Source organism: Notolabrus celidotus, chromosome 23, assembly GCF_009762535.1.
Source record: "Notolabrus celidotus isolate fNotCel1 chromosome 23, fNotCel1.pri, whole genome shotgun sequence".
In the NCBI taxonomy this organism is placed as follows: domain Eukaryota; kingdom Metazoa; phylum Chordata; class Actinopteri; order Labriformes; family Labridae; genus Notolabrus; species Notolabrus celidotus.
This window is the reverse complement of record NC_048294.1, coordinates 20,076,360-20,103,534: the sequence shown is the minus strand read 5'-3', so window position 1 is coordinate 20,103,534 and position 27,175 is coordinate 20,076,360. Positions and strand designations below refer to the sequence as shown.

The window sequence follows — 27,175 nt, the reverse complement described above, 5'->3', positions numbered from 1 at the left end:
TAAAAACACTGAGCGTACTCCTGGACCTTTGGAAAGTACTTTCCCAGAGCAGGGACTTTTCAGGGGGAAATTAAATACCCAGGAACTAAATTTAGACTCTGGTTCCTGTGGATGAAAAGCACATAGTTCCGGAGTCAAGTTGCTGGGGATGAAAAGCAGTGAAGATAATTCAATGTCACTTCTCCATACATCAAAAAATGCAGAGAATGGAAACAGGCCCTAACTTTACTGTCATATCAGAGTGTTACACAGCTGACGGCTGAAGCTATAAAAGGGATTTATTCCAAAACTTCTTACACTCTTCAGTCATTCAGGACTCCGGTTTAAAAACTCAAATTCTATTGTGAAGTGTCTTTCACATTAAAAGCATGTAATGAGCCTTAAATTCCTGCAGGTGTCTCTGTTCTCCTTCAGGTGACAATGCCGTAACTCTCTGTGAACACTTCAGCAGTACCTTCTCCTTCCTGTCTCATAAGTCAGGGTTCATGTTCTGCCTCCCTCCGCCCCTCTCAGCGTTCGTACTCCGGTGAGAACACAGCCAGTGGCATCGCACGCTCCTGTGCCAGCCTGGCGTTGTCTCTGCTGGTCCCGGTTCTGGTGGTGTGGCAGAGAGACGGTCTGGTCCAGGTTCTGTCGGCGCTGAGGGCCGGTCTGCCCAGTTCTCCCAATGCTGACGACTCCCAGGCGGTCCAGTTCCACTCCGGCCTGGCGCTGGGCATGGTGCTGTCCAGTCTGCACCACCAGAGACTCAGGTAGAGTGTGCACCTGTTATACGACGCACGCTGTGAGACCTATGTTTCCTGTTTTCTTCATCTCTCTCTCTCTCTCTCTCTCTCTCTCTCTCTCTCTCTCTCTCTCTCTCTCTCTCTCTCTCCTTCTTTAGCGACGTGTCTGTTCAGAAGGATGCTGATCTCCTCAAAAACTCTTTGGAGGCTCTGGAAAGCTGCTCCTTCGATCCAAACCTGGAGTACAAGTCAGTGCTGAGTCCTGCATGTGCTTTATACTTGCGTTAGTTATCTTTGAATACACATGAAGGATTATCTCCTCTTCCTCCTTCTCCTCAGCACCGGATGTGTGCTGGGCCTGGCTCTGGTGCTCTCAGCTCTCTGCAGCAGTGGACAGACGGATCAACGCGTGCACGTCGCTCAATCGCTCGACAAACTCCTGTCCAGCCTGCAGGACAGCAGCGGGCAGGGACGCATGCTGCAGGAGGTACGATCATCTACACTTTCTTCTCCTTCGTCTTCTTCATCTTCCTCCGCTGTTGCATCATTCTCCCATCCCCTTTTGTTCTCACCGTGCAGGTCTTGGCGTACTCTGTTGCCTGTGTGGGGGTCTCAGCGTTCAGTGGAGGTCTCATAGATGCTGAGAAGGCCGAGGAGGTCATGAACACACTGCGCACTCTGACGGAGGAGAGCCAGCAGGTCAGCGAGCAACAGATGTTCAACCTTGGGAGCTTGTGTTTGATAAATATTGTGAAAATATCTGTCATTATTTGGTAACAGCAGAGAGAATGATTGTAAATCCAGGCTGTCCTGACCCCATCTAACCTCAGTCTATTCACATGTCTCTGTGCAGACTCCTGGTTTCTCCCTGGCTCTGGGTCTAGTGGTCCACGGCCTCTCAGCGTCCGGTCACGGTAAAGCTGAAGACATCCAGCCTCGTCTCCTGGCTGCATGGACTAAGATCTTACTGGCTGAGGTACCTGAGACACCTGAGACACACTAATCTCTTTAACTGGAGTGAAACCAAACACCTGTAACTTTGAGCTTCCTGTCCATGTTTCAGGGTTGTCCCACCATGCAGCGTCTGGCTGCTGTGAACGGTCTGGTGGCTTTGGTGGGATCAGAGAGTTACCTCATACAGGTAAGGGTTTCGCTCTTCTGCTGAGGTGTTTCTCTTCTCTTGCGCTTCTCTGGTAGCACTGTTGCCTCACAGCGAGAAGGTTCCTGGTTCAAGTTCCGGTCGGACAGGTGCCTTTTGCAGGTTTGCATGTTCTCCCTGTGCATGCGTGGGTTCTCTCCGGGTACTCCGGCTTCCTCCCACAGTCCAAAAACATGCTCACCAGGTTAATTGGTCACTCTAATTTGCCTGTAGGTGTGAGTGTGTGCGTGAATGGTTGTCATTCTCTCTGTGTGGTCCTGTGATTGTTCGGCGACCTGTTAAGGGTGTTCCCTACCTTCCAACCGAAGTCAGCTGGGATTGGCTCCAGGCCTTCATGACCCCTAACGGGATAAGCGGTCAAGATAACGGATGGATGGATGTGTTTCTCTTGTTGTTTGTTTGTTTGTTTACTAAATGAGGAAGTGCACAGGGTGAACAGAAGTTATTTATTACAGCTGGTTCCTGTTTTTCTTTGCAACTGAGGTAAACCGCTTCACCTCCTCAACCCCAGCTCCTCCTTTCTGCTGTGTCTGATTTTACCTGTTTCATATGTATTGTCACTGATGCTCGCTCTGTTCTGTACCGTGGGGGTCTTTGCTGCTGCTCTCCCTGCCTTAGCTTTTCATATATGCACATGAAAGAGAGAGGGGAGGTGTGCTCTCCCCACCTCTGGCTTTGGCGTTCCACGCAGGCACATGGAAGGCAAGAGAGCTCCCAGAACAGAGCCATACCACCAAATATAACTTATGAATTGAAATAAATAACTCTTTTGAAGAGAGTGGTCCTGACTGAATATCTCTGTGGATTATCTGTGCATGTGTTTGTCGCTGAAACTCGTTCCTCTGCTGTTTTGTGTCACAGCTGTCGGGTGAGTTGGAGCTTTCCTCTCAGCAGCAGAGCAGACTCAATGAGGTGATACGAGCCATCACACAGGTATGAACATCAAAGGTTTTATTCTTCTCTCTGTTTCTGTCGCTGCTGGAGATTTGAAACACTTCTTTCTTTTCTTTAGATCATAACGTTCTCAGGAGCCATCGGCCTGCAGTCCAACAGCGCCTGTTTGGTGGCTCATCTTCATTTGGCTCACATGTCCACCAGTCACACTCAGACAGCAGGTTGGTACAATAGAGCAGCTTAAACACATGCAAATACAGCTTGTGAACCTCTTTTATTTCGTCTTAACTGTTCTCAAATGTCTCCAAATATGCCTCTTAAAACTATCCCAGAGTTCATCCTGAATCAGAGTTAAGACAAGTTTACAAGTCCTTTTAGGGAGTCTAAAGCGACCCCTAACTGTCTTTAAAATGATAGTGAGTTGGTGTGATTCCTTTCTTCTCCTGTCGTCTTTCAGTCCCCCAGGATTTCAGTTACCTCTCAGAGAAAAGTGCCATCAGGCCGCTCGCTGACTTCCTCACAGAGGCTGGAAAGAAAGGTTAGTTGACTCAGAAAGACGCCACACATCAGAAGAGTTTGTCTTGCATTTATCTTACCCTCTTCTTGTTCTTGATCCAGGTCCAGATTTCTCTCATCCGGCTCTAGTTAAGACCGCCCTGGCTCCTCTGGCGTCAGTCGGATCCAGTTTCCAGTTCCCCCCCATCAACTGGAGCGCCGTCCTCTCCCCTCTGATGCGGCTCAGCTTCGGTGAGACCTCTCATCCTGCTGTCTCTTTAAAGCTCAGGTGAAGCAGAGTCCCAGCGTTGAGCTTGGTGTGTTCTTGTTTCAGGAGAGGACGTTCAGCATCAGTGTTTGGTCCTGGCAGCGAGTCAGGCTCAATCCTCTCAGAGTGCAGCTCTGTTTCTGGGCTCCTGGCTGTCTCCGCCTCTCGTGCACAGTCTCAGTGTAAGTCTTCTCTTCTACCTTCTACCTGAAGATTTCTAAAGAAGAGAGGTTAGATCTCTTGACTGTCTGAGCCTGCACTGATTTAAAGACATCAGACTCTGACTGGTCCCATCAGGGAGTTTGTTGTCTTAACACATCGAACATGTTACTCTGCTTTCATTTGAATTTGCTGTAAAATCTTTGGAGGCTAAACTCACAGTTCATGGTGCCTCCGTGGGCGCCATGGCAAGAACTGTAGCTGAATAATATGACAATTGAACGGGCATGCATGTGAAACACATGCTGCGGCCCTCAGTTGAAATTGAATAAGTTATTATCATATATATATTTATATATTTTTTTACAATGTATAATTATTATTATTATCATTATATTATTATTATTATTATATTGTATTTAATTTTTTTACCTTTAATTGTATATTTTTTCATCACTAGTATTTTATCATTAAATTAAAATTGTATTATTACTAGTATATTATTATAATTATTATTATTTAACTTTTTACTTTTTGATTGATTGATTTATTATTAGTAGTATTGTTATTTATTTTTATAATAATATTCGTATTTTTTATGATTTTTTGTATTATTTTATTATTTTTTATTGTATTTAATTTTGTATTGTTTTTAATAATATATTTGTATTATACTCATTATTATTATTATTATTATTATTATTATTATTATTATTATTATTATTTTTTTTTTTTTATGATACATTTATTTCATTTCAAGTGTCAGTCATCAAAAGCTTCATGAGGCTGGTTACAGAGTCTAAAGATGACCTGAGGTCTTCTTTTGTTCCTCCTGCAGCCCCAGACTCGGGCTCACCTGTATGAGTCTCTAGGTCTGTGGATGAAGCATGTCGCTGAAGACAAGCTGCAGGTCTACCTGGAGAGTCTGGGTCTGCAGCAGTTCCAGGACGACCTCAGACCGCAGCGTCTGTCTCTGTGTCGCTCCATGCTGCGGGGCCTCGCTCAGGCCATGGCCCTCCCAAACCCCCCCAACAGCTGCTGGAGCATCCTGAGCTCCACCACCGAGAAGATCTTCACCCTCCTGCCGGACCACATCCAGGTATGAAGAAACCCAACTTCAGCTCTCATGAAGCGTCTCATATGTAAACATCAATATTTTATGAATTAAAGTCGTGGTCTCATGGTTTTGTGCTGATTCTTTTTTGTAGGACAAGGAGGTGGACCTGTACGTGGGGATCACTAAATGTCTGTCTGAGCTGTCTGACACAGAGATCGACCGAATCGCTCGAGTCTCAGAGGTGAAGTGTAAAGATTTCGTTGTTTACTTCTTGTTCATTTCGGGAGCATTTTTACATCCTAGAATTGTCAATGGGAATAAAAACTCAAACCTACTCTGTGTTTCAGACTCAGATGGAGAAGACCTGCTTCATCCTGTCCTATTTGACCTCTCAGGGCAGAGTCCCCCTCCTCAGTCTCAATGACATCATAGCTGGCGTACTCCGTGGTTGGTCGAGCAGCAAGGTGGGCTGGCTCCTCTTGCAGACGTTTTACCAGTGTCGCCTTGCAGCCAACGCCAACACAGGTAGAGAGCGTGCACGCGAACACTGAAGGAGGAATCAGTACACATGTGAGGGAAGTTTAAACCTGGGCCTGTTACATAGTCTGACATCTGCTTCCACCCTGTGACGTAATCTATCAACTTTGAAATGCTGCCTGCATTCTGCAAAGACATTCTTGATGCAACCACTAGAGGGCACCAGGGTTGAAAACACCCTAAACCGTCTATGCAACACAAAGTGTCCCTCTGTATCTTACCACCCCTTCATGCAGCGCAACAAATAAGCACATCTTTGTTGTGTCATCGTCTGGGGAGAGAGTCCTCGTGCTGATCCGGTTTGTGTTTGCTTCAGGAGTCCTGAAGCGGATGGAGTGGCTGCTGGAGCTGATGGGACTCATCCGAAACATTGCCTATGGTGCAGCGACCGTCACGTGTGGAGACACTAAACAGGTTTGTTTCTTCTTTTGAATGATCAGATGTGGTTTGTTTCTGAGCTGCAGCTGAGAGCGTTGTTGGATGATTTTCATCCTGTGGAAAAAATCTACATTTTAACACGTCAGTGAGAGTTCAGGGCCGCTCAGGCATGACTGTCATTCCTGAGGTTTGGCATGCAGCTCCTGCTGGGTGTGTTCTCTCAAATATGCTGGATGTGCAAACAGGTTTTAGACTGGCTGTTTTTTTTTTCTACTTTAAAACTTTAAGTCAGATTTCTAGAGACAGAAAGACGAGGAGAAAGAGTGCCATGTGAGGTCGCCTTATCTTCAAAATGTCAGCAGAGGTTTCTCCTTCGGTCACATGACTCCAGCTGTCAGGCGTTCCTGCTCTATGCTGCGTTCTGAAAATGTAGCCCTGGGTGTTTGCGGATGAGAGAGCACGGAGCTGGAACTGCAGCAGATCAGAGACAGACAGGACACGGATCTGGTGGAAGTCCGATGTTAGGCTTGCAGGATGCACCACACCTCACTCTCACACACAGGGTGGATCTCAAAGCTCTAAAGTTTCACCCTTGAAACGTTCTGATGTCCTAGTCTTCTGTTTTGCGTATATTCCTCATGCACGTGTCGTCCTCCTCGTCTCTGCAGGCCACAGACTTTCTGTTCCAGGTCTTTGCTGCGGCCGTCGTGTCCTGGGGCGACCACTTCATGCCCCTCCTGCTCGGCATCAGGAACAAGTGGTTCCTGTGGCAGCCAGAAACAAAGCCCCAGACTCTGCAGCACAGTCTGTACGGTGAGGAATCGTTTGCTGAGAGCGCCCTGCCCCAGTGCATGCTGGGAGTGTCCCACAGCCTACTTGTGCTGCTGGACAAAGAGCCCTGGAGCAGCCAGAGGCACAAGGTCAGTTTGATGGACAGAGTGACGGAGTGTGGTGTATAAATCTGAGTGTTGGAGTGGAACATGGTGATAACAGAAATGAATGTGTGTCTCAGTTCATCGACTGGCTGCTCAGCATCACAGAAGGTCCTGAACAGAGTCTGTCTGCCTCCACCGTCGATGCCGCCAAAGGTAACAACACGACACACAGCAGATAATATACAATGTGTTGTGTTCGGTTCTGCTTTGATCTTTTCCATTCTGCTTTGTTCAGTCCTGATCCATTCTGCTTTGTTCTGTTCTGTCCCGTTCTGCGTTGGTCGGTTCTGATCTGTTCTGCTTTGATCTGTTCTGATCCATTCTGATTTGATCTCTTTTGTTCCGTTCTGCTTTGATCTTTTCCGTTACTTTTTGTTCTGTTCTGCTCTCTACTGTTCTGATGGGTTCTGCTTTGCTCTTTTCTGTTCTGCTTTGATCTGTTCCGATCCGTTCTGCTTAAATGTGTTCTGTTCCTTCCTGCTTTGATCTATTCCATTCTGTTCCTTTCCATTCTATTCTAACATTTTTACCACAGTGTCAACAGTCAGAGGGTGAATGTGACAGGCTACTTTTGTGGATTGATTTGATATTACGTGTGATCAGGTTGTTCTTTGCGTTGCTGTTAAGAATGAATCCCTGTGGTTATGGGGTTTCGACAAATCAGGGTCAAGTATTCAACACAGCTGAGTTATATGTAACATACCATGTATGCACTGTACCAGGAGTGCATTTTTGTAGTGCACTTACATGCAAAGCTATCATATCACACGATATGAGAGTGAAACACTAGACACTTCTCACGTATCATCGTTACTGTTGCCTTTAAATTGTGAAGACAGAAGTGATGACGCCGTTTGAGTTATGGACTTTAGGAATGAATGAAAGAAAGAATGAAGGCTTAATGTTTGAAAATCTTTATTTGAATGTTTTCGTGAGGAGGGGAATGCTTCCATCATGTCTGATAGAGAGAGAGTGAATATTAACGGATGTTTTCTTTAGAGAATGAATATGGTAAAAACTCTGATGGTGGTGTTCCTGTTGCATGACGTTAAATACACAAAGACAAAGACCCCTGTCTCTCCTCACACACTCACATCCTCTACAGAGTTAAAGTCTCCTCTTCTGATTTAAAATCTTCCTCCTGTGTCGTTGTTTCAGCCACCCTGTTGGTCCTGAAGTCCTCTGCTGAGTTCAAGAAGAAAGCTGTGTGGACCAGAGCGTACGGATGGTAGCCCGGAGGAGTCATGACTGACCAAAACAAACACAGGTTCTTCTCAGATTCATGGAGGGAGCTTTAAAAACTCACAGCTGAGACACTGCAGCATAATGGACTCTGCTAAAATCACACAGGAATGACAAAAACAAGAGGAGTGTACTCTGTCCCGATCACACACATTAAAAGTTCATCAAACAGGAAGCTTATGTTTTTCACTTTGTGGCTTTAAGTTCAAGATCCTCTCGCCTCGGCGGCATCAGTCCAGAGGAACTTCTCTTCAGAGTACCAAACGTTCAGTCTTCAGGACTCATTTCTTCTTCATCTTGTTCCATTTGTGCAGGTGATGCTGTCTCTCCTGAAGCAGCTGCCACACGGCTGCAGACGCTCCTGAAAACAGAGACTTGTGTTTGAACGTCTGGGCAAAAAACAGCATGCACATTTCTGTTTGTGCACAGCGTTGTGTTTTATAACTATAAAACAATCAATAAGATTTACATTAGTCCTGAATTTGTCAGGACTAGGGATGCACAATATATAAGTCTGATAAACTGGAAAAAAAAGAGAACAACAAGCCGCCAGAGACTAAAGATAGCGTCATTGGTGTGGATGGTTTCACTGTTTCAAAAGATGATGGCAATCTAAAAAAAAAATAAGCTGCACGTATTCAGAGAGGAGGAATAAAAGTCCTCAAGATTTAACACAACACATCTTTAAGTCACCCAAAGATGCATCTCAACAAAGATGTATTGAAGAAATACGAAGCAGCAGTAGCCGCAGCTAGCAATAAAACAGTGAGTGCTGAACTGCAGAAAGTTTATCAGACAACCAAAGCTAAAGCTATGAATAAATGACCGCCAAGTCTGGGACTTTCTCAACCTCACAGCCAAATTCCACCAGATCTGTGTCCGGTCCATCTCCGGTCAGTCACAGCACCAGATCTGATGGTTTCTATTCTAGTCAATGTGTTAACTTCCACTGGATCCGCTCTGTTGCGTTCCATCTGCGTCTCTGATCCGTTAGGTCAGAGCCCTCCGGATCAGATACAAAAGACTTCTATTTTTGCCAGATGCCGGAGCACGACGCATCAATCTCAACAGAGCAGATGGAGCGGGACAGGAAGTCAGGCACCAAAACAAAATGAAAACATCCGGTTAATTTTCAGAATAAAACACTCTGTGTTATCACCAGATCGTATTTCACTTAACTACAACAACAAACCGTCATGATGAGCGGAGCCAGGCCTGGAGTCAACAGGTCAGAGGTTTTCAGAGGACCAGAAAGACAACATGGATGAGGAGAGGAGGAGGAGAATCCTTGATTCAGTTATAAATGCAGGAAAACCTCGGTCACATGACTCTAGCTGCCCGGCGGTCCTGCTCCGTGCTGCGTGAGTGTTGACAGACGAGAGAGCAGGGAGCTGGACCGCAGCGGAATGGAGACCGACAGGACACGGATCTTGTGGAACTCCGCCACATTTTAAAATACAAATATGTATAATCAGGAGCCGGTTATTATTGGTTATATGTACCAGCTCAGATAACCCATATCGTGCATCTCTAATGTAAATATTATTAGTTCAGTTGCAAAGAAATGAAACCTCCTGTAGATGTGAATCCAAAAACTCAACTGTACCAATCGTCTGTGCACAGCTTCCTACCTGCATTTACGCCTGTTATTAATACCACCTTGCCCTGCAGGTCTGTGTCAAGGCCACTTTTAATGACAGTTTCGGGTTCAAACAAAGATTATATGATCGTACCCAGAGTGAGAACAGGCAGGTAGAACATCAAGGCGAAGGGCAGGTGAGGCTGGGATGACACTGTTGAGTTTACAGAGGAAGAAGACTCTGATGCTTTTGGCTCGACATACGGCAGGGCCTGGTATATGGTGACACCTGAGGAAGAAGAGGGATGCATTTAGGATGAGGAAGTATCCTTATAGCCCCCTCACAGTGTGTAGAATCCTCCTTTTGTAGTCTAATACAGATCAGTTCTCTGTAAAGTAAGACTAGGCCTGATGATCACAAAAGCTTTCTCAGTGGCATGGATTTGCAGGAAATATTTCCACAGCAAAGCTATCAAAGAGAGACTTCTGGTTTCTCCTTGTTAAAAATATTCAGGGTGGAAAACGTGAGGATAACTTCTCTGAACGCTGCTTTCTGGATTGAGATGATCTGTTCTTGATTCAGGGAAAAACAGTTCTGCAGATGTTCATGTGTGAGCATGTGTTGTGTTTCACTGGAATAAACTCTCCTCACACTTCCTGACATTTTATCATCTCTGCTATTTTGCCAACTCATTTCCTGTCTGCTCTCGCTGCTTCCTTTATGCAACACCAGAAAGTGACAACAGCTCACGTCAGGACAGCTCCAGAGGCAGGCTGCACCGTTGGTTCATAGTGCCCTATTACCCCTCTAGAACACTACGCTCCCAACACGCAGGCCTGCTCATTGTACCTAAAGTCTCTAAAAGTAGTATGGGAGGTCAAGCCTTCAGTTATCAGGCCCCTCTCCTTTGGCATCATCTACCAGTTAGGATCCAGGAGGCAGACACCCTCTCTACTTCTATGAGTAGGCTTCAAACTTTCCTTTTTGATAAAGCTTATAGTTAGAGCTGGAACGGGCTTGGACCAGCTCTTAGTTATGCTGCTATAGGCTTAAAACTGACACATTGGGTTCCTGTCTTTCCCTCTCTCTGCCTGTCTCTTACTTTAACTCTCCCTGTCCCATTAAAGTCACTAACCATAGACCTTTCTGGAGTCCCTGAGCTCCCTTGTCTCATAGGTTCCTCTGGATTTCTGCCATAGATGGCCTGCTGCTGTGTACATGCCAGACTCCAACTGCTACAACTACTACTATCCGTCTCACCACTATCATCTCTCTCTCTACATCTCCCTCTGTCCCCCTCTCCAACACGGTCTCAGCAGATGTGTGTCTAACATGAGTCTGGTCCTGCTGGAGGTTTCTACCTGTTAAAGGAAGTTTGTCCTTGCCACTGTATCTAGCTAAATGCTGCAAAGTGCTCTGCTCATGGTGGATTAAGATGAGATCAGACTGAGTCCTCTCCGTAAAATGGGACTGGATCTTATCCTGTCTTGATGTTGGGTCTTTGTTAATAATAGAATAGAACATAGAGTATGGTCTAGACCTGCTCTGTTTAGAAAGAGACCTCAGATAACCTTTATTGGGATTTGGTGCTAAATAAATAATGATTGATTGTTCTGTTTGCGGTGCACACAGTGGTTCACCTTCTGTGGCTGCTGACAGGACGTACACGGGGATCCAGAGCGTGTATCGAGTCCACAGCATGGTTATGGAGGGTCTCTGCATCAGACACAGAAGCTCATGGGGATACCTGTCGTTAGAAATACCCCAGCAGTTCAGTTAAGAGAATCAAATGTCACAAAAAAAGATCCTTGAAGATCAGTGATGTTTGTACCTCAGCAGGTCCAGGATGTTCCACAAGAAGAGCTGAACACACACCACAGGTTTACTCTGGATCTCCTCCAACATGATGACCATGATCAGGAGGAGGTTCTTCTCCACGACCTGAAACAGAGAAAGCACAAACAACCTCAGACTGCTTCAAATGACAGAAGAGATATTGATGCATGTGTGGCTGATTTGTGATACACACTTGGATGAAGCGAGGGAAAAGTCTGGCTCTCTCAATGCCGTCTGCGATGTGGAAGAGCTCGAGGATGGAGAGCAGCTGGCACAGACTCATCACGAAGCCCACGGAGTAAAATGTGTCAGCTAACGCATCTGCAGAGTCAGAAACCGTCATTTATCACACTCGAGGTGAGCTGGATTTTAGGTGCATCTCGGGTCCACAGATTCTCTTGGATCTGAATCTCACCTTTCCCGAACATGAGGAACCTGGCGATGGTGTTGGCCAGGATCCAGGTGTGTCCGCAGAACTGGAACAGGTTATACGAGAAAATGTAGAGCAGCCTGAAGCTCAGCCTGTGGGAGGGAAAAGAGGAAGAACAAGATTATTGATGTGATGGCATTTGGTTGGACCAGCCTTTCACTGGACATCCTGGACAGGTGCAACTACTCACCTGTCCCCTGTCTCAGATAACAGACTCAGTTAAAGAAGGACCAGACATAAGAGTCAAAAGACCGTGTCTACTCTTTTATAGCAGTCAAAGGAGTGCAAAAAAGTGTTAAAAAGAAAGCAAAATAATAGGTTTTATTTTAAGATAATTGGACATTGAGGAAAAAAGACTAAAATAAGTAGGTTAAAAAATGTGTGATTGTCAAAAAAAAATGCAAGAAAAAATAAGTGAATAAAATTGCGATGAAATAAGAAGAGAAACCAGGATGTACTTCAAAACATTATCGTGTGAAGTCTAGTTTATAAATTCTGTCGCTCTGGAATACTCTGCCTAAACACTAGGCGGCAGTGTGCCAAACATGCCACCAGTTTTCAGTTCTGCTGCATCCTCTGCTCGTGTGTGCCAAGCAGCAACTCCAATCTTAAAATATGAAGCCCATGCAAAAGTGTTAAAAACTGCAGTTCCTTGAGTGTCCACTAGAGGCTGGCTGCAAAAACACCAGAAACCACATACACACCCATTCAAAGAAGACGATCTTTACAGCAGAAATGAACATGTTTACAGCCTGATACAAAAAACTGTTTAGTCTGAGTAGCTCATTTCTCTATCGGCACACACTGTACAAAGCCGACATTTTTTATTACTTATTATTTTTGCAGATATTACTTACAAGTTTTGCCTAATTAAGGACGTGGCTGACTTGACTGGCAGGCAGGAACACTGTAGCTGTTAGCAAGGAGGCTAAAGATCCACCTCAACTCCACCTCTTTGTGCCATACTAGATTGACCGATACAGGACTATTTACTCACGCTGTTTCAACGGCATAGATTGAACACAGAATATTAAATCAAGTATCTGAAAATAAACAGCAGCACGTTAAAGCTCCTAAGAGGAACTTTGTTTGTGGCGATTCTAGCACCTCCTGTGGACAAAGTGATACTTCTTATACCTTTGCTGATGGTCTGGTTTGCTTTTGTAGCTCTTAAAGACGCCCTACTGTTAATTTCAGTGTCTTTCATAACCAAATAAAAACTCCTTACAGGAGCTTTAAAGAATCACTAAACATATATGAATAAAACACAGCAGGAAATATTGGTTATTGAAAGTATAATAAATAAAATAATAATGCAAAACATCGGAGAATATAAAAAGCAGTGCATTTAAGTTTAATAACTTAAAAAATATAAATACTGCACACTCTGTTTTCATGCAAACAATAGGTTCATTTTTGGTGCATCACTTTCTTATTCTTTTCTTTATTCTCTACTTCTTATGAGATGTCTTTCTGTCCCTCCTCTGCCTCCATACCTCCCTCTCTTTGAGCTGCTGTTCCTTGTAAATCTGACAGAAACTGGAGATCAGTCTGACAGACCTCAACACGCCCTGAAAAACACCACATTCCTTTCACAGCAAGAGCTCAAACTGCTGCTAAACTCTCACAAAACTCTTCCTCAGCATACTCACATCTTCCTCCTGAAGTCTTCTTCTAGTCTGTTAGTGTTGGCAAAGAGGAGCGGGTGATGATCCCAGGAGTCTGACTTTGAGGAGAATCATTTTTCCAGCTGCAGTTTCCTCTCAGTAAACATGGACACGCCTCTTTCTCTTACACACCGTCACAACTGGAGCAGAAAGAAAAAAACAGCAACATGTGTGTTTGAAACGCTTCCTCACACTGAACGTGACAGTTATTACTTAACAGAGAGGAGGAAGAGGGCACCCCGTGTGTGAGTCGGACGTCAGGAAGTCCCTCCTCTCTCGAATACAACTATGACCTGACTGACTGCCAGAAACACACAGCCTCAGGAGAGAGAGAGAGAGAGAGAACAATGAGCCGAGCAGACTGAACATGCCTCGAATGTCTGGAGTAAGAAACAGGAGAGAAAGTGAGGGAAGAGTGAAAAACCTTCACATTCTGAAACATGGAGACTCATCAGAGAGTCACTGAACGCTAACACAACAGAGCGAACAATAAAATAGCTTTCATTATTACACATTTTATATTGTACCAGAGACGACCTGATCACACACGTCACATCAAATCAATCCACAGAAAGTAGTCTGTCAAACCCCTCCACTTCCCATTGACACTGTGGTAAAACCGTTAGAATGGAACAGATCAAAGTAGAATAGAATGGAATGCTTCTGATTCATCAAAGCCAGACAACAATGGAATGGAATTATCTACAACAAAAGCAACAACAGGGACGACCTGATCACACACGTGTTAATTTAATCCACAAAAGGAGTCCAGCACATTCCCCTTCTGCCTGTTGACACTGCGGTAAAACCATTAGAATGGAACAGAATGGAACAGATCAAAGTAGAATAGAATGGAATGCTTCTGATTGAACAAAGCCAAATAACAGAATAGAATTCTCAACAACAAAAGCAACACCAGGAACAAACTGATCACAGACGTCACATCAAATCAATCCACATAGAATTGAATAGAATAGAATAGAATAGAATAGATCAAAGCTGAATTGAAAAAAATGCTGCAATGCTTGAGACTACCTGATCACACGTCATATCAAATCAATCCATAGAAAGTAAGTAAGTAAAAAATTATTTAAATACCACTTTTAAAATGCTCAGTTATAAATTGCTTCACAGGCACAAAACAATAAAAAAACAAACAAGATAGAAACGAAATACATATGCAGAAATAATCAGACAAGCAAGACAATAGACAGACAACAGTAGAGGTTAGATGGGAGGTTCTATGAAGGCCTGAGTATACAAATGTGTTTTGAGTAGTTTTTTGAAGTTATCAATAGATTCATCAGACCTGATGGCTCGAGGGAGCAAATTCCAGATGGAGGGGGCGTAGATGGAAAAAGCATGGTCACCTTTTGTTTCATAGTTTGAGTGGGGGATGGAAAGAAGGCTGAGATTAGATGATCTGAGTGGACGAGGGGTGGAATGCGGGACAAGGAGTTCGGAGAAGTGACGGGGGCGAGACCATGCAGAGCTTTGTATGTGGTTAGAAGGATAATGAAATTAATTCTGAATTTAACAGGAAGCCAGTGGAGGGATACTAGAACAGGGGTGATATGGGATTGACGGCTGTTGCAAATTAGTAATCTGGCGGCTGAATTTTGCATTAACTGTAAGCGGTGTAGAGATGATTGACTTAGACAGGTGTAAAGGGAATTGTAATTATCTAAACGTGAGAAAATTAAAGTATGTATTAATGTGTCAAGGTCGGAAAGAGAAAGCATTGATCTGATTTTGGCTATATTGCAGTGCTGGAGGAAACGGGACTGGATGAAAATAGTCCATCTCATTCCCCTCTGCCTGTTGACACTGTGGTAAAAATGTTAGAGAGGTCTCAGGCTGGTCTTGAGAGTGGTGAAATAATGATAGTTAGCAGATGTGAGAGCAGCCTGAGGAGCGACTAGACCCCAACCATCTCTGATAGCTGTGTAAAGTGACAAACTGTCTTGGCTTTGCAGGTCCTGCAGGATTTAAATCTGCATAACCACCCGTTCACGATACATTATCTCATATAATCGCTTTCAAAAGTGAAGCCCACAGTGGAGTGTCAGGGCCAAATTAACTTAGAAAACAAAATAAGATTTCAAGAATAAAGTTGTACATTTATGAAAATAAAGTCATAACTTTAATAGAAATGAGTCGTACGAAGAGATTAAAGTCGTGATTTCATGACAAGAAAGTTGTAATTTAAGTTGAGTTGAATTTCTGATTATTGATGCTCACCTAGGATAGAATTTTTTCGGAAGAAAAACATTACTGACAAGTATACAGGACAAAATCAGCTGAGATAATTTATACACTGTCCACAGGGGGCTCCAAGATCAACCTATAAGGAAAGTTCCTCACAGAAGCTTTTAGTTGAAATGTCGAAATCAAAGATGGAATGATGACAATGTGGCAGAAATGTGTAGAATTACAATTTTAAATGCTGAGAATGAAGACAAAATGTTGAGATATGATTCCAAATATTCAGAATCAAATCAAAATTACAAAGTGAAGGCTGAATGAAACACATCAAGTGAAAATACAGACAAAATAAAGAGAATACACATCATAAGAGACAGAAGGATGGAGTCCGTCTCTTTTCTTCATCTAAATCCAGTATTGTGCAGACTTCATTATGCAAAGTATCCACAGAAAACATACTTTAGTGCTATAAAATGTTCTTCCTCATACTACACAGCCCAAATATTTGTCCTGAAGACTGCAGAAAGAAAGACACACTCACTTTCTCACACACCATCCTGCTTCCTACGATAAGATATATACAAATTAGGATTTAATATTTCCATTCCAAGTCATTCATGGATGGATACCCTTGAAAGTCACAGGTCAAGTGAGGTTGCACTGCCTTCTAGTGGTGGAAAGAAACACTTCACCCTAAAGATGTCAGATTAAGTCCCATTCAACTCCCACTGAAGACAACACCTTCACATAAACCTAAATGATTCAGCAAAAGCAACAAAACTTTGATATTTCATTAGCTGATTCTGCCTCTTTCTGATTTCACTGCAGCATAAAACAACAAAACATCACACACCAGATACCACACGGCTTTACAAACATGTCTAAAATAGAAGAGAGAGCATGTGTGGTCTGATGTCCTCCAGTGTGTGTGGTAGACAAATACACAAAGGTGAAGGTCAGTGGAGGTATGAAACACGTCTGCACTGTGAAAGGTTTGGATGATGGATATTTAAAGGTGTATTCATTGCAAAAACATTTCAAGCTTTTAATATTCACCTCAGTTTCATCTTGGCAAAGTATTTTCACGTTATAAAACTCAGGAAATGCACCAGAGATGAAAAGTTAGACAGGGTTCAGGAGGCGGCGTGTCTATGAGGGATGTTTTTGGGTGGCACTAACCTCCTTTCCTCAAATCCTGAGCTATGATTGGCTGTTTGCCTTGTCAGAGGCGGGACATGTTAGAGGCAATTATTAGAGGTGTGTTAACAGGCTGGCAGAGACTTCTTTGTATTTAAATGAAGCATGTTTTTTGTGTCAGTGCCTTCAGTTATGACTTTGGATAAATATCTATTGTACGTAAAGAATCACGCTTACAAGTTATACTGGATGTGTCGCCACTCTGTTTTTAATGAAACGGATCAATGTATGGTTGTTCAGCTATTGAATGAGAGTTTTCAATTGTTTCATGAGTTAGCTATGACTGTAGGAAACCCCCTTAATGTGGCCCCGCCTGATAAGACTGACTCTCATTGCGCTGCAAAGCGTTGGGGGTGCATTACTCCTGTGCAAAAATGCAAAAGTCAATGAAAGTAACTTAATGCTGCTTGTTGGGGAAGATACACTCAGATAGCATGTTAGCATCAAAGTATGGTTTTTGCTCATTGGCGTGTAGCGTTAGTTATGCTAGCAGAAAAGCAGTGTGTCAATCTCTGTTGGCCGTTGAGACATTAAGAAGAAATGTACTTCATTAATCCCTATTCTCTATCCCTAATCCTATTTATTCAATTTTTCCACTCGTGTTATATTTTTTGGTCTTGCTTCAGACAGTTTGGTGTATATACATACAATTTTTTGCACAAACATGCAGTAGACATGCACTTAGGGAGAGATGTCAGAGTGAGGATGCTGCCATCAACCAGCGCACCCCGAGCTCCTGGGTTCAGTGCCTTGCTCAAGGGCACACCGCAGTGCCCAGGCAAGAGATCAAACATCTCTCTAGCCACCAGTCCACTTGCAAAACTTCGTCCATGCTGGGACTCAAACTGACGACCCTGCAGTTGTCAAGCCAAGCCCCTATGGATGAGCTACTGCCGCCCCACAAGCAGTTGACTTGTTGGCTTAGCGGACAGGGTGAACAAACGTGAGTAAGCTAGTAGTTATAATATTAACACTCAATCACCAGTCAACTTGTTTTTTGGCAGTGTTACTGAAGTAGGCGTGGTCTCTGCCAAAGTAACGTAGGACGCAATATTCAAGTGTTTTGACTATAGCTCTTTCTGTGACATAAGCTAACACATCTTCTGATGAGCTAACTCTGAAATCACATTTAAATGCAAACGCATTTTTCTTTTGGTTTCAGATTATTTCAAACATAATGGTTATGAATCTCTAGAACCACCACTGCTCCCAACAAAACCACAACCTGTTTGTAGGTTTTACTTTTAATTGAAATACAAAGTCTTTAATGTGAGGTGACAGTTCAGGTCGTCGTGGGCCTGTAAGAAGAAGTAACAGTAAAAGCTGAGTGTGAGTAATGGAGGTATGTATGGACAGGGTTCATGTCCGTCTCCGGGTTTGCACAGATCATATAATGACACCTTTTGGACGTTTGGAGTCAGGAGCACATGACATGATGGATATGAATCCAGGTCTAACTTTAAATGATCTCTGCTCCCCCGTCGTGCTGGTGAAAGGACACTGACAGATGTAGAACAGATCAGTCCGCTTCGGTTCTGGCTTGTTGTTAGCTCTTTCATTTCCTCTCTGAAATTCCAGATCATTTTTCTGTATCAGATGCTGCTCTGCACTCAGGAACCCCGCAGAGATATGCTGCGTGGAATGACCTTTCTGCCACTTCTGTCCAGTCAATGTTAACTCGGTTAGAAAGAGTTTACTAACACATATCTCATATCCCACTGTCTCATATCACAGGTTTTCGTCTCGTAATCGCGTCCTACTTTGTTGCATTGTATCCTTTGGTATCACATCTTAAGAGCTCGTGTCCAATAACATCATCTCATCTCCTCTTTTCTCGTCTCATCTCATCTTGTGTACTGTCGCAACATCCCATCTCATCTTATCTGGTCTCATTTCACTCTGTCTCATCTCACCTGATCTGGGCTCTTCCAGTATTATCTCATTTTGTCTCATCTCATCCCATCTCATGTTATCTGGTCTCATCTGGTCTTATCTTGTTTAATCTCATCTCATCCGGTCTCATTTCACTTTATCTCGTCTCATCTAATCTGGTTTCTCCCGGTATTATGTCATTTTGTCTCATCTGATCCCATCTCATGTTATCTCGTCTCATCTTGTCTTGTCTTGTTTTGTCTTGTCTTGTCTTGTCTTGTCTCGTATAGTGTCCTATCATCTTATCTCATCTGGTCTTATCTGATTTTGTCTCATCTTGTCTTGTATCGTATCACATCATCTCATCACATTTAGTATCTTATCACATTGTCTCGTCTCGTCACATCTTGTATGGTGTTGTATCCTCTCATCCTATCTCATCTCACCTCATCTGGTCTCATCTGATGTTGTCTCATCTTGTCTTGTATGGTATCTTATCACATTATCTCATCTTCTATCCTCCATTGTCTCATCTGATATCGTCTTGACTCGTCCTGTATAGTATCTCGTTTTGTGAAGTGTTGTATTCTTTTGTTTGATATCATCATGTCTTGTCTTGTATCATATAAATGCCTTTTATCTCTTCTCATCTCATCATGCATCATACTGATCATTTCGTATTGTCTGATATCATCTGATCATGTCTTGTACAGAATAATTTTGTCTCATCTTGTCTTGTATCATCTCGAGTTGTATTGTATTATCTGATATCGTACAGTTTTGTATTGTATCATTTCATATAGTCCTGTATTTGCCATGGAGTAGTCTTTGTTGTCACCCTGATTTCTGTCTGTCATTTGTCTCGGCCTGGCCAATCCTCCCCCTGCAGGCTGGCTAACTTAGATAACTCCCCCTAGTGGCCTGGAGCACTTTTTTTGGGATGGCTGGTTTTGCAGCATTTTTTCTTCTTTTGTGTGTTCCTGACTTTTTATTGTTCAAATATCAGCAGCACATTGGTGTCAATGTCTCTGTCTAGGCTTTCTGTAGATTTCTGTGGAAGTTTTATCCTTCGCAACACATTTCAGTCCTTTTTGTTTGGATTTTGGATTTCTAGCCCGTTTCTCCGTAGGCTTTTTGTCATATTTTTTTAGACATTAAATTGAATTAACATAGTTACCACCATCCATTTCAGTCTGAACTTAATGTCTTTATTGCCACTAAACCAAATTATGTCTTAAGCAAGCTGTTAATTTTTATTTTAGTATGACTTGATACCACATAACACTCATTCCTGCCTCTGCAGATCAGAGAACTCCTCCCGTATTATATATCTGTTTTCACAGGCTTAGCTGTACTCTTCTTTATGAGTAAACATATCGTCATGTGTAAAATCAGTGGACTGGTCCTTCAATCATGGAACTAAAGCGAAGTGAACAGGTCTCTATTTGCTGCTGAAGAAGACATCTCACTGTGCTTTGAGACACAGATAAAACTGTATATGACACACATGACCTCAGTGTTAATGATATGCATGTATTTATGTTTGCTGCTATGGAGACATATAGTGGACTGGTGCAGCAGAGATAGGAAGGCTTCACTAGCCTCGTTAACAACTTAAGTCTCCTTCTTAATCCGTTCTGACTGTTGGCCCGAGATGATTGACCGCCTGCTGTTTTAATGTAGACTCCAGGAGTAACCGTATCTCCTCAAGACCTGCAGCCTTCAGGCCATCCCTCTAAAATAGTCCTCTATAAATACCTTGTTGTGCGGCTCGGCTGGGTTTACAGTACTTCAGCTCAGGTCACAGTTTGGAGCAACTGAGGTTCTCAAAATGTTTGAGGAAATAGAGGGTCTGAAACCCCCCTTAAATCTGGTCCAAAAAGATGAACTGGATGATGAAGTAGTTTGGAAATAATTAATAATATCATGCTATGACAAGTCAGCTGAGCTATTTCTATTTTACACCACTTATGCAGGACACATCTGAGGTTTTGTAATCAAGTGCAACATGAGGAAGCAACTTATTTCATTTGGACATGTTTACTGCATGAATCTAATAAGCAAAACTAGAATGCATCCAACAAGTGTTTAGATCTGGAGTTAAAAACAGGAGGGCTGTTTCTACTCTGCGAATGAGACCGTCAATTCATTTAAGATTTGTGCAAACATTCAAAGATGCACCTTTTGGTGTTTGATTTTTTTTACTTTTGGAGCATAATTTCAATTAGGTGTCATATTTAAGCTCATTTTTATCCTCCTAAGATCTTGTTTTGATTAGAGTTCATAAGTTGATAATTTTAAGTCTACTGCATATATATATAAAAAAGGACCTCCATATTTTGTATGAATAAATATCTGTTTTACCTCCCTCTCTCTTACTGATCCTCCGGCTGTGCAAGATGTTTGATTCTGATTGGTCAAAACCTCTTGACGATGGTTATTAACTTTCATTAACATGATCAACACTAGAGGCAAACTGATCACACGTCATGTCAAATCAATCCACGCAAAAGAGTCCAGACACATTTAGCTTCTGCTTGTTGACCGTAAGGTGAGGGGAAACCTTACGGTTAGCTTCTGTTAGCATGCTAAATTGGCAGGCTAAGTACATTTTCATATTGTATCCTGTTCAGCAATATTACTAACGAGCGGAGCAGGTGAGAGAAACTCTAGGTTACCAATCTCTACTTGCACACCATTTTGTGTTGATATGAATGTTTGTTTTTTGGTGAAATACTTTGGTGTGCTTGTTTAGCTCAGCTTGCAGCTTGTCCAGAGGCTACAGTCCTCTTTGGATTGCTTCCCTGTCCTGACATGATTTGGTGCACATCTTCCCTCTCTCTCTCTATCTCCCTCTCTCTCTCTCTCTCTCTCTAACTCCCTCTCTCTAACTCCCTCTCTCTCTAACTCCCTCTCTCTCTAACTCCCTCTCTCTCTCTCTCTATCTAGCTATTTTATCGGATAAAAAAGGCCAAGAGCCCCCAAAAATACGTTTAGGTAAACTCTCAGCAGAGATAATAAGACAGTCAGATGTCTTGACACGGACTCCTGATGTGTTATATTTCCAGTTCATGATGATTCAGTATGAATCGTAGTCGTTATTCCAAGTGTTAGCATGTTAAATTCATTTCTTAGAGATACTTGAAATACGATTCGTTATGTTCTAGGCTTTGATAGCTTAGGGATTTACGAGATGCTTGCTCTACAAATAACTCATTTACATTCTGTGTGTTGGGAGTCATTTGGTTCTCTGAAATTTAGACGATAAGTTTGGTTTCTCTCGACGCACTTGGCACAGCAGCTTAGTTTATTACGTAGACAAGTTTGAGCAGCGGAGTCTGAGGGTGTAATCATGACTGACGATGTAAGGGGTCACTTTTCTAACTCCTATTTCTGCCCCCCTCACCCACCCTTTTAGTCTAAGGTTGATTTACTCCTTTAAACTTCTCTGCAGATTGTGAAGCTGTCAAAGTGCCAAAACCCAGAGAGCAGAGAACAGAGATGTTGTTCATGTTTGTCGCCTTTGAGTATGACTGTGTGGGTGAAAGTGTTGTTTTGAAAGCTAAAGACTTGGCCTATATTATTTGCCTTGTATTTGCTGCCCTTGAGTCACATTATCAGTAAATTCAAAGGTATTTCTTATCACTGTAACGCTGATGATATCCAGCTGTATGTGTCTTTTAGGCCTGATGACACAGACAAGCTGATAGTTTTGCTTGATTGTCTGACTGCCATTAAGGACTGGATGGCTGACAACTTTCTGCAGCTAAAGCTGACAAGACGGAGGTCCTTATTGTTGGTTCTGATACTGTAGGTTCCAAGGTTGCTCAGTGTATTGGTTCTGTCTCTTCTGCTGTCCAGTCTAAACTCAGAAATCTTGGAGTTATATTCGATGAGTCCATGTATTTTGATCACCACATAAAACAGTTGTCCCGGTCATGCTTCTTCCATTTACGAAACATTGCCAAACTTAGGTCTGTTGTGTCACATCCTGAACTGGAAATGATCATTCATGCTTTTGTTTCATCCCAACTGGATTATTGTAATTCACTTTTCACCTGCCTCAGTAAGTCATCCCTCCATCATCTTCAATTAGTCCAGAACGCTGCTGCAAGGCTGTTGACCAAGTCCAGCCTGACAACCCACATCACTCCGATTCTATCTTCCGTACATTGGCTTCCAGTTAAATTTAGGATTCATTTTAAAGTTCTTGTTTTTGTGTACAGAGCTCTGCATGGTCAGGCTCCTGAATACATCGCCAACCTGTTCCACCCCTAACTCACCAGTAGGTCTCTCAGGTCTTCTGACCAGGGCTTGCTGGTTTTCCCTCGAGCTCGTCTAAGAACAAAAGGTGACCGTGCTTTTGAAGTTGTGGCACCATCATTGTGGAACGCTCTTCCTGTAAATGTTCGTTCAGCTGTCTCTGTTGTCGCCTTTAAAAAACGTGTGAAGACACATTTATTTAAAAAGGCCTTTGACTCACTGTGTTCAGACTAATGTTTTATTTATGCTATGGTCTGTTTCTTTTAATGTGTTTGATATTTTCCTGTGAAGCACTTTGTGATTTTATTCTGTGAAAGGTGCTATACTAAATAAAATTTACTTACTTACTTACTTTACTCTTCTGGGAAATTCCTTGAGGAAGAAGGAAATGAAAGTCCCGACAGATAAGTGTAAGAACACTGCAACAATGTCAGGGAAAACTTCCTTTTGACATGCAGATGATCAGGAAACCAAACATGCTGCATTAATGGAACTACTGGTAGACGAAGATGCATTAAAGTCTTGCACACATGTGCAGCTGAGTGTCAGTGTTAAACTCAGAGTCATCTCTGGTTTCCGGCTCAGAGTCGTCTGTGTTACTATGCTGGCAGCAGGCAATGGGGGAATTTGTTGCCCACCAACAGCAGAGCTTCGTGGTGAGTTCAGGGTCCCTGCCAGCCAACCATCGCCTCAGAATGTCTAGTCATTCATTCCAATTAGCCTGGACTCCCTGACTCCTGCTGCACTGAAAGCTCCAGATCTGTCTGATCCATGTGACACTGACACCTCTTCCCCTAGATTTCTATGGCTCATCTACAAACTCATGGTATAGTTTTTTAGCCTTTTAGCCCATTTTAGATTCTTGTTTTGGCTCAGTCTCAAACATAAGCAACTTTTTTACCAAACTTATATTTTGGACTATCAATCAATCTTTATTTATATAGCACCAAATCCCAACAAATGTTATCTGAAGACTCTTTCCAAACAGAGCAGGTCTAGACCGCACTCTATGTTCTATTATTAAAAAAGACCCAACATCAAGACAGGATAAGATCCAGTCCCATCTTACAGACAGGACTCAGTCTGATCTCATCTTAATCCACCATGAGCAGAGCACTTTGCAGCATTTAGCAAGTTACAGTGGCAAGGACAAACTTCCTTTAACAGGCAGAAACCTCCAGCAGGACCAGACTCATGTTAGACACACATCTGCTGAGACCATGTTGGAGAGAGGGATAGAGGGAGATGAAGAGAGAGAGAGAGAGATGATAGTGGAGAGAGGGATAGTAGTTGTAGCAGCTGGAGTCTGGCACGTCCACAGCAGCAGGCCGTCTACGGCAGAGATCTAGAGGAACCTAGGAACCTACGAGACAAGGGAGCTCAGGGACTCCAGAAAGGTCTATGGTTAGTAATTTTAATGGGACAGGAAGAGTTAAAGGAAGTGACAGGCAGAGAGAGGAGAGAGAGGGAAAGACAGGATCCCAGGATGTCAGTTACCCCGGCAGTCGAAGCCTATAGCAGTATAACTAAGAGCTGGTCCAATCCTGAGCCAGCTCTAACTTTAAGCTAAAAAAGAGGCCACACCCCCTATTTTGCTCAACTAAACAAGTCAGTTTTATATAAATTCAGCCGTTCAGTTAGAGAAATGAGCTAAAGAGACCTAAACTGTTTTTGTACCAGGCTGTAAACATTTTTATTTCTGCTGTAACATTTTAACATGGATCTCTATTGGAACTGACTCACTGCAGGAGACAGCCTCTAGTGGACACTTGAGGGACTGCAGTTTTTTGGATGTCCTGCATTGGTTTGATTTTTCATTCCTCTGGGTTTTAGAGTTAAAGATGATGATGGAAAAAAATTCTTCATTCGACTCATTTAATACAGTGTTGTTGACCTGATTTAGTTAACATAATGTAATACTAGTTGGAATCATAGTCTGCATTTTCCTCCATCCAAAGTGTCCCACTGAAACTGAAGCTCGGGCCCATCTGTGGCCTGTATTACTCTAGCTCTCCTGGAAGGTTTCATGATGTGTCTAAGGAGTGTCAAAGAGTCATAAACTGCTGGAGTCATGTCAGCAGAGTGTTAGCAGATCTGAGGAAGACTGTCTGTTATGAGTCCTTTTCTGTAACAGTGAGTCTGAAGTAAAGAGCAGGATCACTAACTTGTTTTTCAGACCCACATAAACAGTGAAACAGGTTCAGCCGGCTGCAGATTGTAGATTTTATCTTGCTGTGATATTAAAACAAAACATGAGCTGTCCATGGTGCTGAAGATTCACCTTAATTCACTTTGTTTTCTGCCTCTTCACTTCCCCTCTGGACTCCTGAGAGAGAACAGAAATACACTTCATTGATTATTGACATGATTTCAAGGACAGCCTTTTTCAGTGGTGCAATATTACATAGATCAGACATAAAACTAGTCCACACATTCCTTATCTCCAGGTTAGATTTCCTTTTATCAGGCTGCGCTAAAAAGTCTCTAAAGACTCTTCAGCTGCAGCTCCAGTACTGACTAGAACTAGGAAGAGAGAGCACATCTCTCCAGTGTTAGCTTCTCTACACTGACACCCCATAACATTTAGAGTAGAACTTAAAATCCTTCTTCTGACCTACAAAGCTCTTAATGATCAGACACCTTTGTATCTGAAAGACCTCATTGTGCTCTATTACCCCTCTAAAGCACTACACTCCCAACATGCAGGCCTGCTCATCATACCTAAATTCTCTTAAAAGTAGTATGGGAGGTCGAGCCCTCAGCTATCAGGCCCCTCTCCTTTGAATTCATCTACCAGTCAGGGTCCAGGAGGCAGACACCCTCTCTACTTTTAAAAGTAGGCTTCAAACTTCCCATTTTGGTAAAGCTTATAGTTAGAGCTGGATCAGGATTGGACCAGCTCTAACTACTGTATATGCTGCTATAGGATTAGACTGCCGGGCGAACTGACATACTGGGATCCTGTCTTTCCATCTCTCTCCTCTCTCTGCCTGTCACTTCCTTTAACTCTTCCTGTCCCATTAAAGTTACTAACCATAGACCTTTCTGGAGTCCCTGAGCTCCCTTGTCTCGTAGGTTCCTCTGGATCTCTGCTGTGACGGCCTGCTGCTGTGGACATGGATTCCTTCCTGTAATGTTGACAGATGCTTAGAATAACCATTTAAGTCTTTTGGTGGCAAAAAGAAGAACTTTAAGTGGGAAAATAACAAAAATAGCAAACTTTTAAAAGTGAAACCAAACAGCATCCAACAACAAGGCTGTTTGTTCAGCTCTCTAAGAATAAGGGGGAACAACTCCTTAGGGCCCTTTCATTTAAGGGATCTGACCCCTAGTGTTCATGTTTTCCATCAGGCAGGAACACAAAAGCCAAAGAAAATGTGACCTACTTATGTTTTGGGCCCCCCTGGCATCTTCTCGAGGCCCCTGGTCGGCCCTGAGCTCCCCTGAGCTCCCCTGACCCAGACGAACCCCCCGTGAGCTCCCTCAGTCTGCAGCATGCACAGCGGCTCCCTCCTCAGGGGGGTGTGTTGTTGATGAGTTGTTGTCACTTGGGTGTTTATCTGCCAGACATCCTTCATCTGAGGTGTCACAAAAACCTTGCACGCATTCCCCCCGTCTGACGCAGCTGCACTTTTTGCATTTTGCCACGGTGCCTAAATTTGACTTTGACTTTGTTTTTCTAAAAACAACCACCGAGCCGTCTGTCCGCGTGGACATGTTGTCTGTTTATCAGGCAGAAACAGGCCTCTGATGTGGACTCTGGTCTCCTGTTTTTCATAATAATCCAATATGAAAAAAATAAACTACATTTTAATCAATCTTTATTTATATAGCACCAAATCCCAACCGATGTTATCTGAAAAAGAGCAGTTCTACATTATACTCTATGTTCTATTATTAACAAAGAAACAACATCAAGACATGATCAGATCCAGTCCCATCTTACAAACAGGACTCAGTCTGATCTCATCTTAATCCACCATGAGCAGAGCACTTTGCAGCATTTAGCAAGTTACAGTGGCAAAGACAAACTTCCTTTAACAGGCAGAAACCTCCAGCAGGACCAGACTCATGTTAGACACAGATCTGCAGAGACGATATATTGTTCAGTTTGGTTTCCAAGCTATCATTAATAACAACCCAACTACTATTTTAGTTATGTCAATAACTGTGGCACGTGGCTAAAGTAGCTAATTCCAGCATTAGATGATAACTTACCAGTCAATGATTATCACTTCTGGATCAAAAACCCAAGAAGGAGAGAGCTAAATGTCAA

At 42.9% G+C, this 27,175-nt stretch overlaps 2 protein-coding genes across 3 annotated transcripts in view; one reads left to right on the top strand and one right to left on the bottom strand.

The window, feature by feature from the left end:
• Positions 1 to 10,086, top strand: part of focad (focadhesin) — a 44,381-nt gene extending 34,295 nt beyond the window's left edge. Inside the window, exons 28-45 of the mRNA XM_034676503.1 lie at positions 514 to 752; positions 884 to 973; positions 1,065 to 1,212; positions 1,305 to 1,424; positions 1,579 to 1,701; positions 1,789 to 1,866; positions 2,746 to 2,817; positions 2,897 to 2,999; positions 3,236 to 3,316; positions 3,397 to 3,525; positions 3,608 to 3,723; positions 4,539 to 4,799; positions 4,909 to 4,998; positions 5,105 to 5,282; positions 5,611 to 5,708; positions 6,341 to 6,592; positions 6,685 to 6,760; positions 7,766 to 10,086. Coding sequence (XP_034532394.1) covers positions 514 to 752; positions 884 to 973; positions 1,065 to 1,212; positions 1,305 to 1,424; positions 1,579 to 1,701; positions 1,789 to 1,866; positions 2,746 to 2,817; positions 2,897 to 2,999; positions 3,236 to 3,316; positions 3,397 to 3,525; positions 3,608 to 3,723; positions 4,539 to 4,799; positions 4,909 to 4,998; positions 5,105 to 5,282; positions 5,611 to 5,708; positions 6,341 to 6,592; positions 6,685 to 6,760; positions 7,766 to 7,839 — 2,328 coding nt within the window. The 3' untranslated portion in view covers positions 7,840 to 10,086. The remainder of the gene's footprint in view (positions 1 to 513; positions 753 to 883; positions 974 to 1,064; positions 1,213 to 1,304; positions 1,425 to 1,578; positions 1,702 to 1,788; positions 1,867 to 2,745; positions 2,818 to 2,896; positions 3,000 to 3,235; positions 3,317 to 3,396; positions 3,526 to 3,607; positions 3,724 to 4,538; positions 4,800 to 4,908; positions 4,999 to 5,104; positions 5,283 to 5,610; positions 5,709 to 6,340; positions 6,593 to 6,684; positions 6,761 to 7,765) is intronic.
• On the bottom strand, positions 7,506 to 16,124 carry hacd4 (3-hydroxyacyl-CoA dehydratase 4). 2 transcript variants are annotated; one of them, XM_034676507.1, is made up of 8 exons: positions 16,109 to 16,124; positions 13,348 to 13,502; positions 11,681 to 11,787; positions 11,459 to 11,586; positions 11,261 to 11,370; positions 11,070 to 11,176; positions 9,583 to 9,717; positions 7,506 to 8,210 (listed from the first exon to the last, which is right to left on the bottom strand). In XM_034676507.1, coding segments are annotated over exons 2-8 (669 nt in total). In that variant the 5' UTR covers positions 13,350 to 13,502; positions 16,109 to 16,124; the 3' UTR covers positions 7,506 to 8,130. The 2 variants fall into 2 exon arrangements, with proteins under 2 accessions (XP_034532398.1, XP_034532397.1); XM_034676506.1 differs by lacking the exon at positions 16,109 to 16,124 and adding an exon at positions 13,601 to 13,622.
• Positions 16,125 to 27,175: the final 11,051 nt, after the last annotated feature.

Excerpts from the sequence above, each read along its gene's own strand:
- hacd4 (XM_034676507.1), bottom strand. Across the intron at positions 11,371-11,458 it reads TTTTCCCTCGCTTCATCCAA|GTCGTGGAGAAGAACCTCCT; the intron begins GTGTGTATCACA and ends TCTCTGTTTCAG. Across the intron at positions 9,718-11,069 it reads CCTGTCAGCAGCCACAGAAG|GTGTCACCATATACCAGGCC; the intron begins GTGAACCACTGT and ends CTTCTTCCTCAG.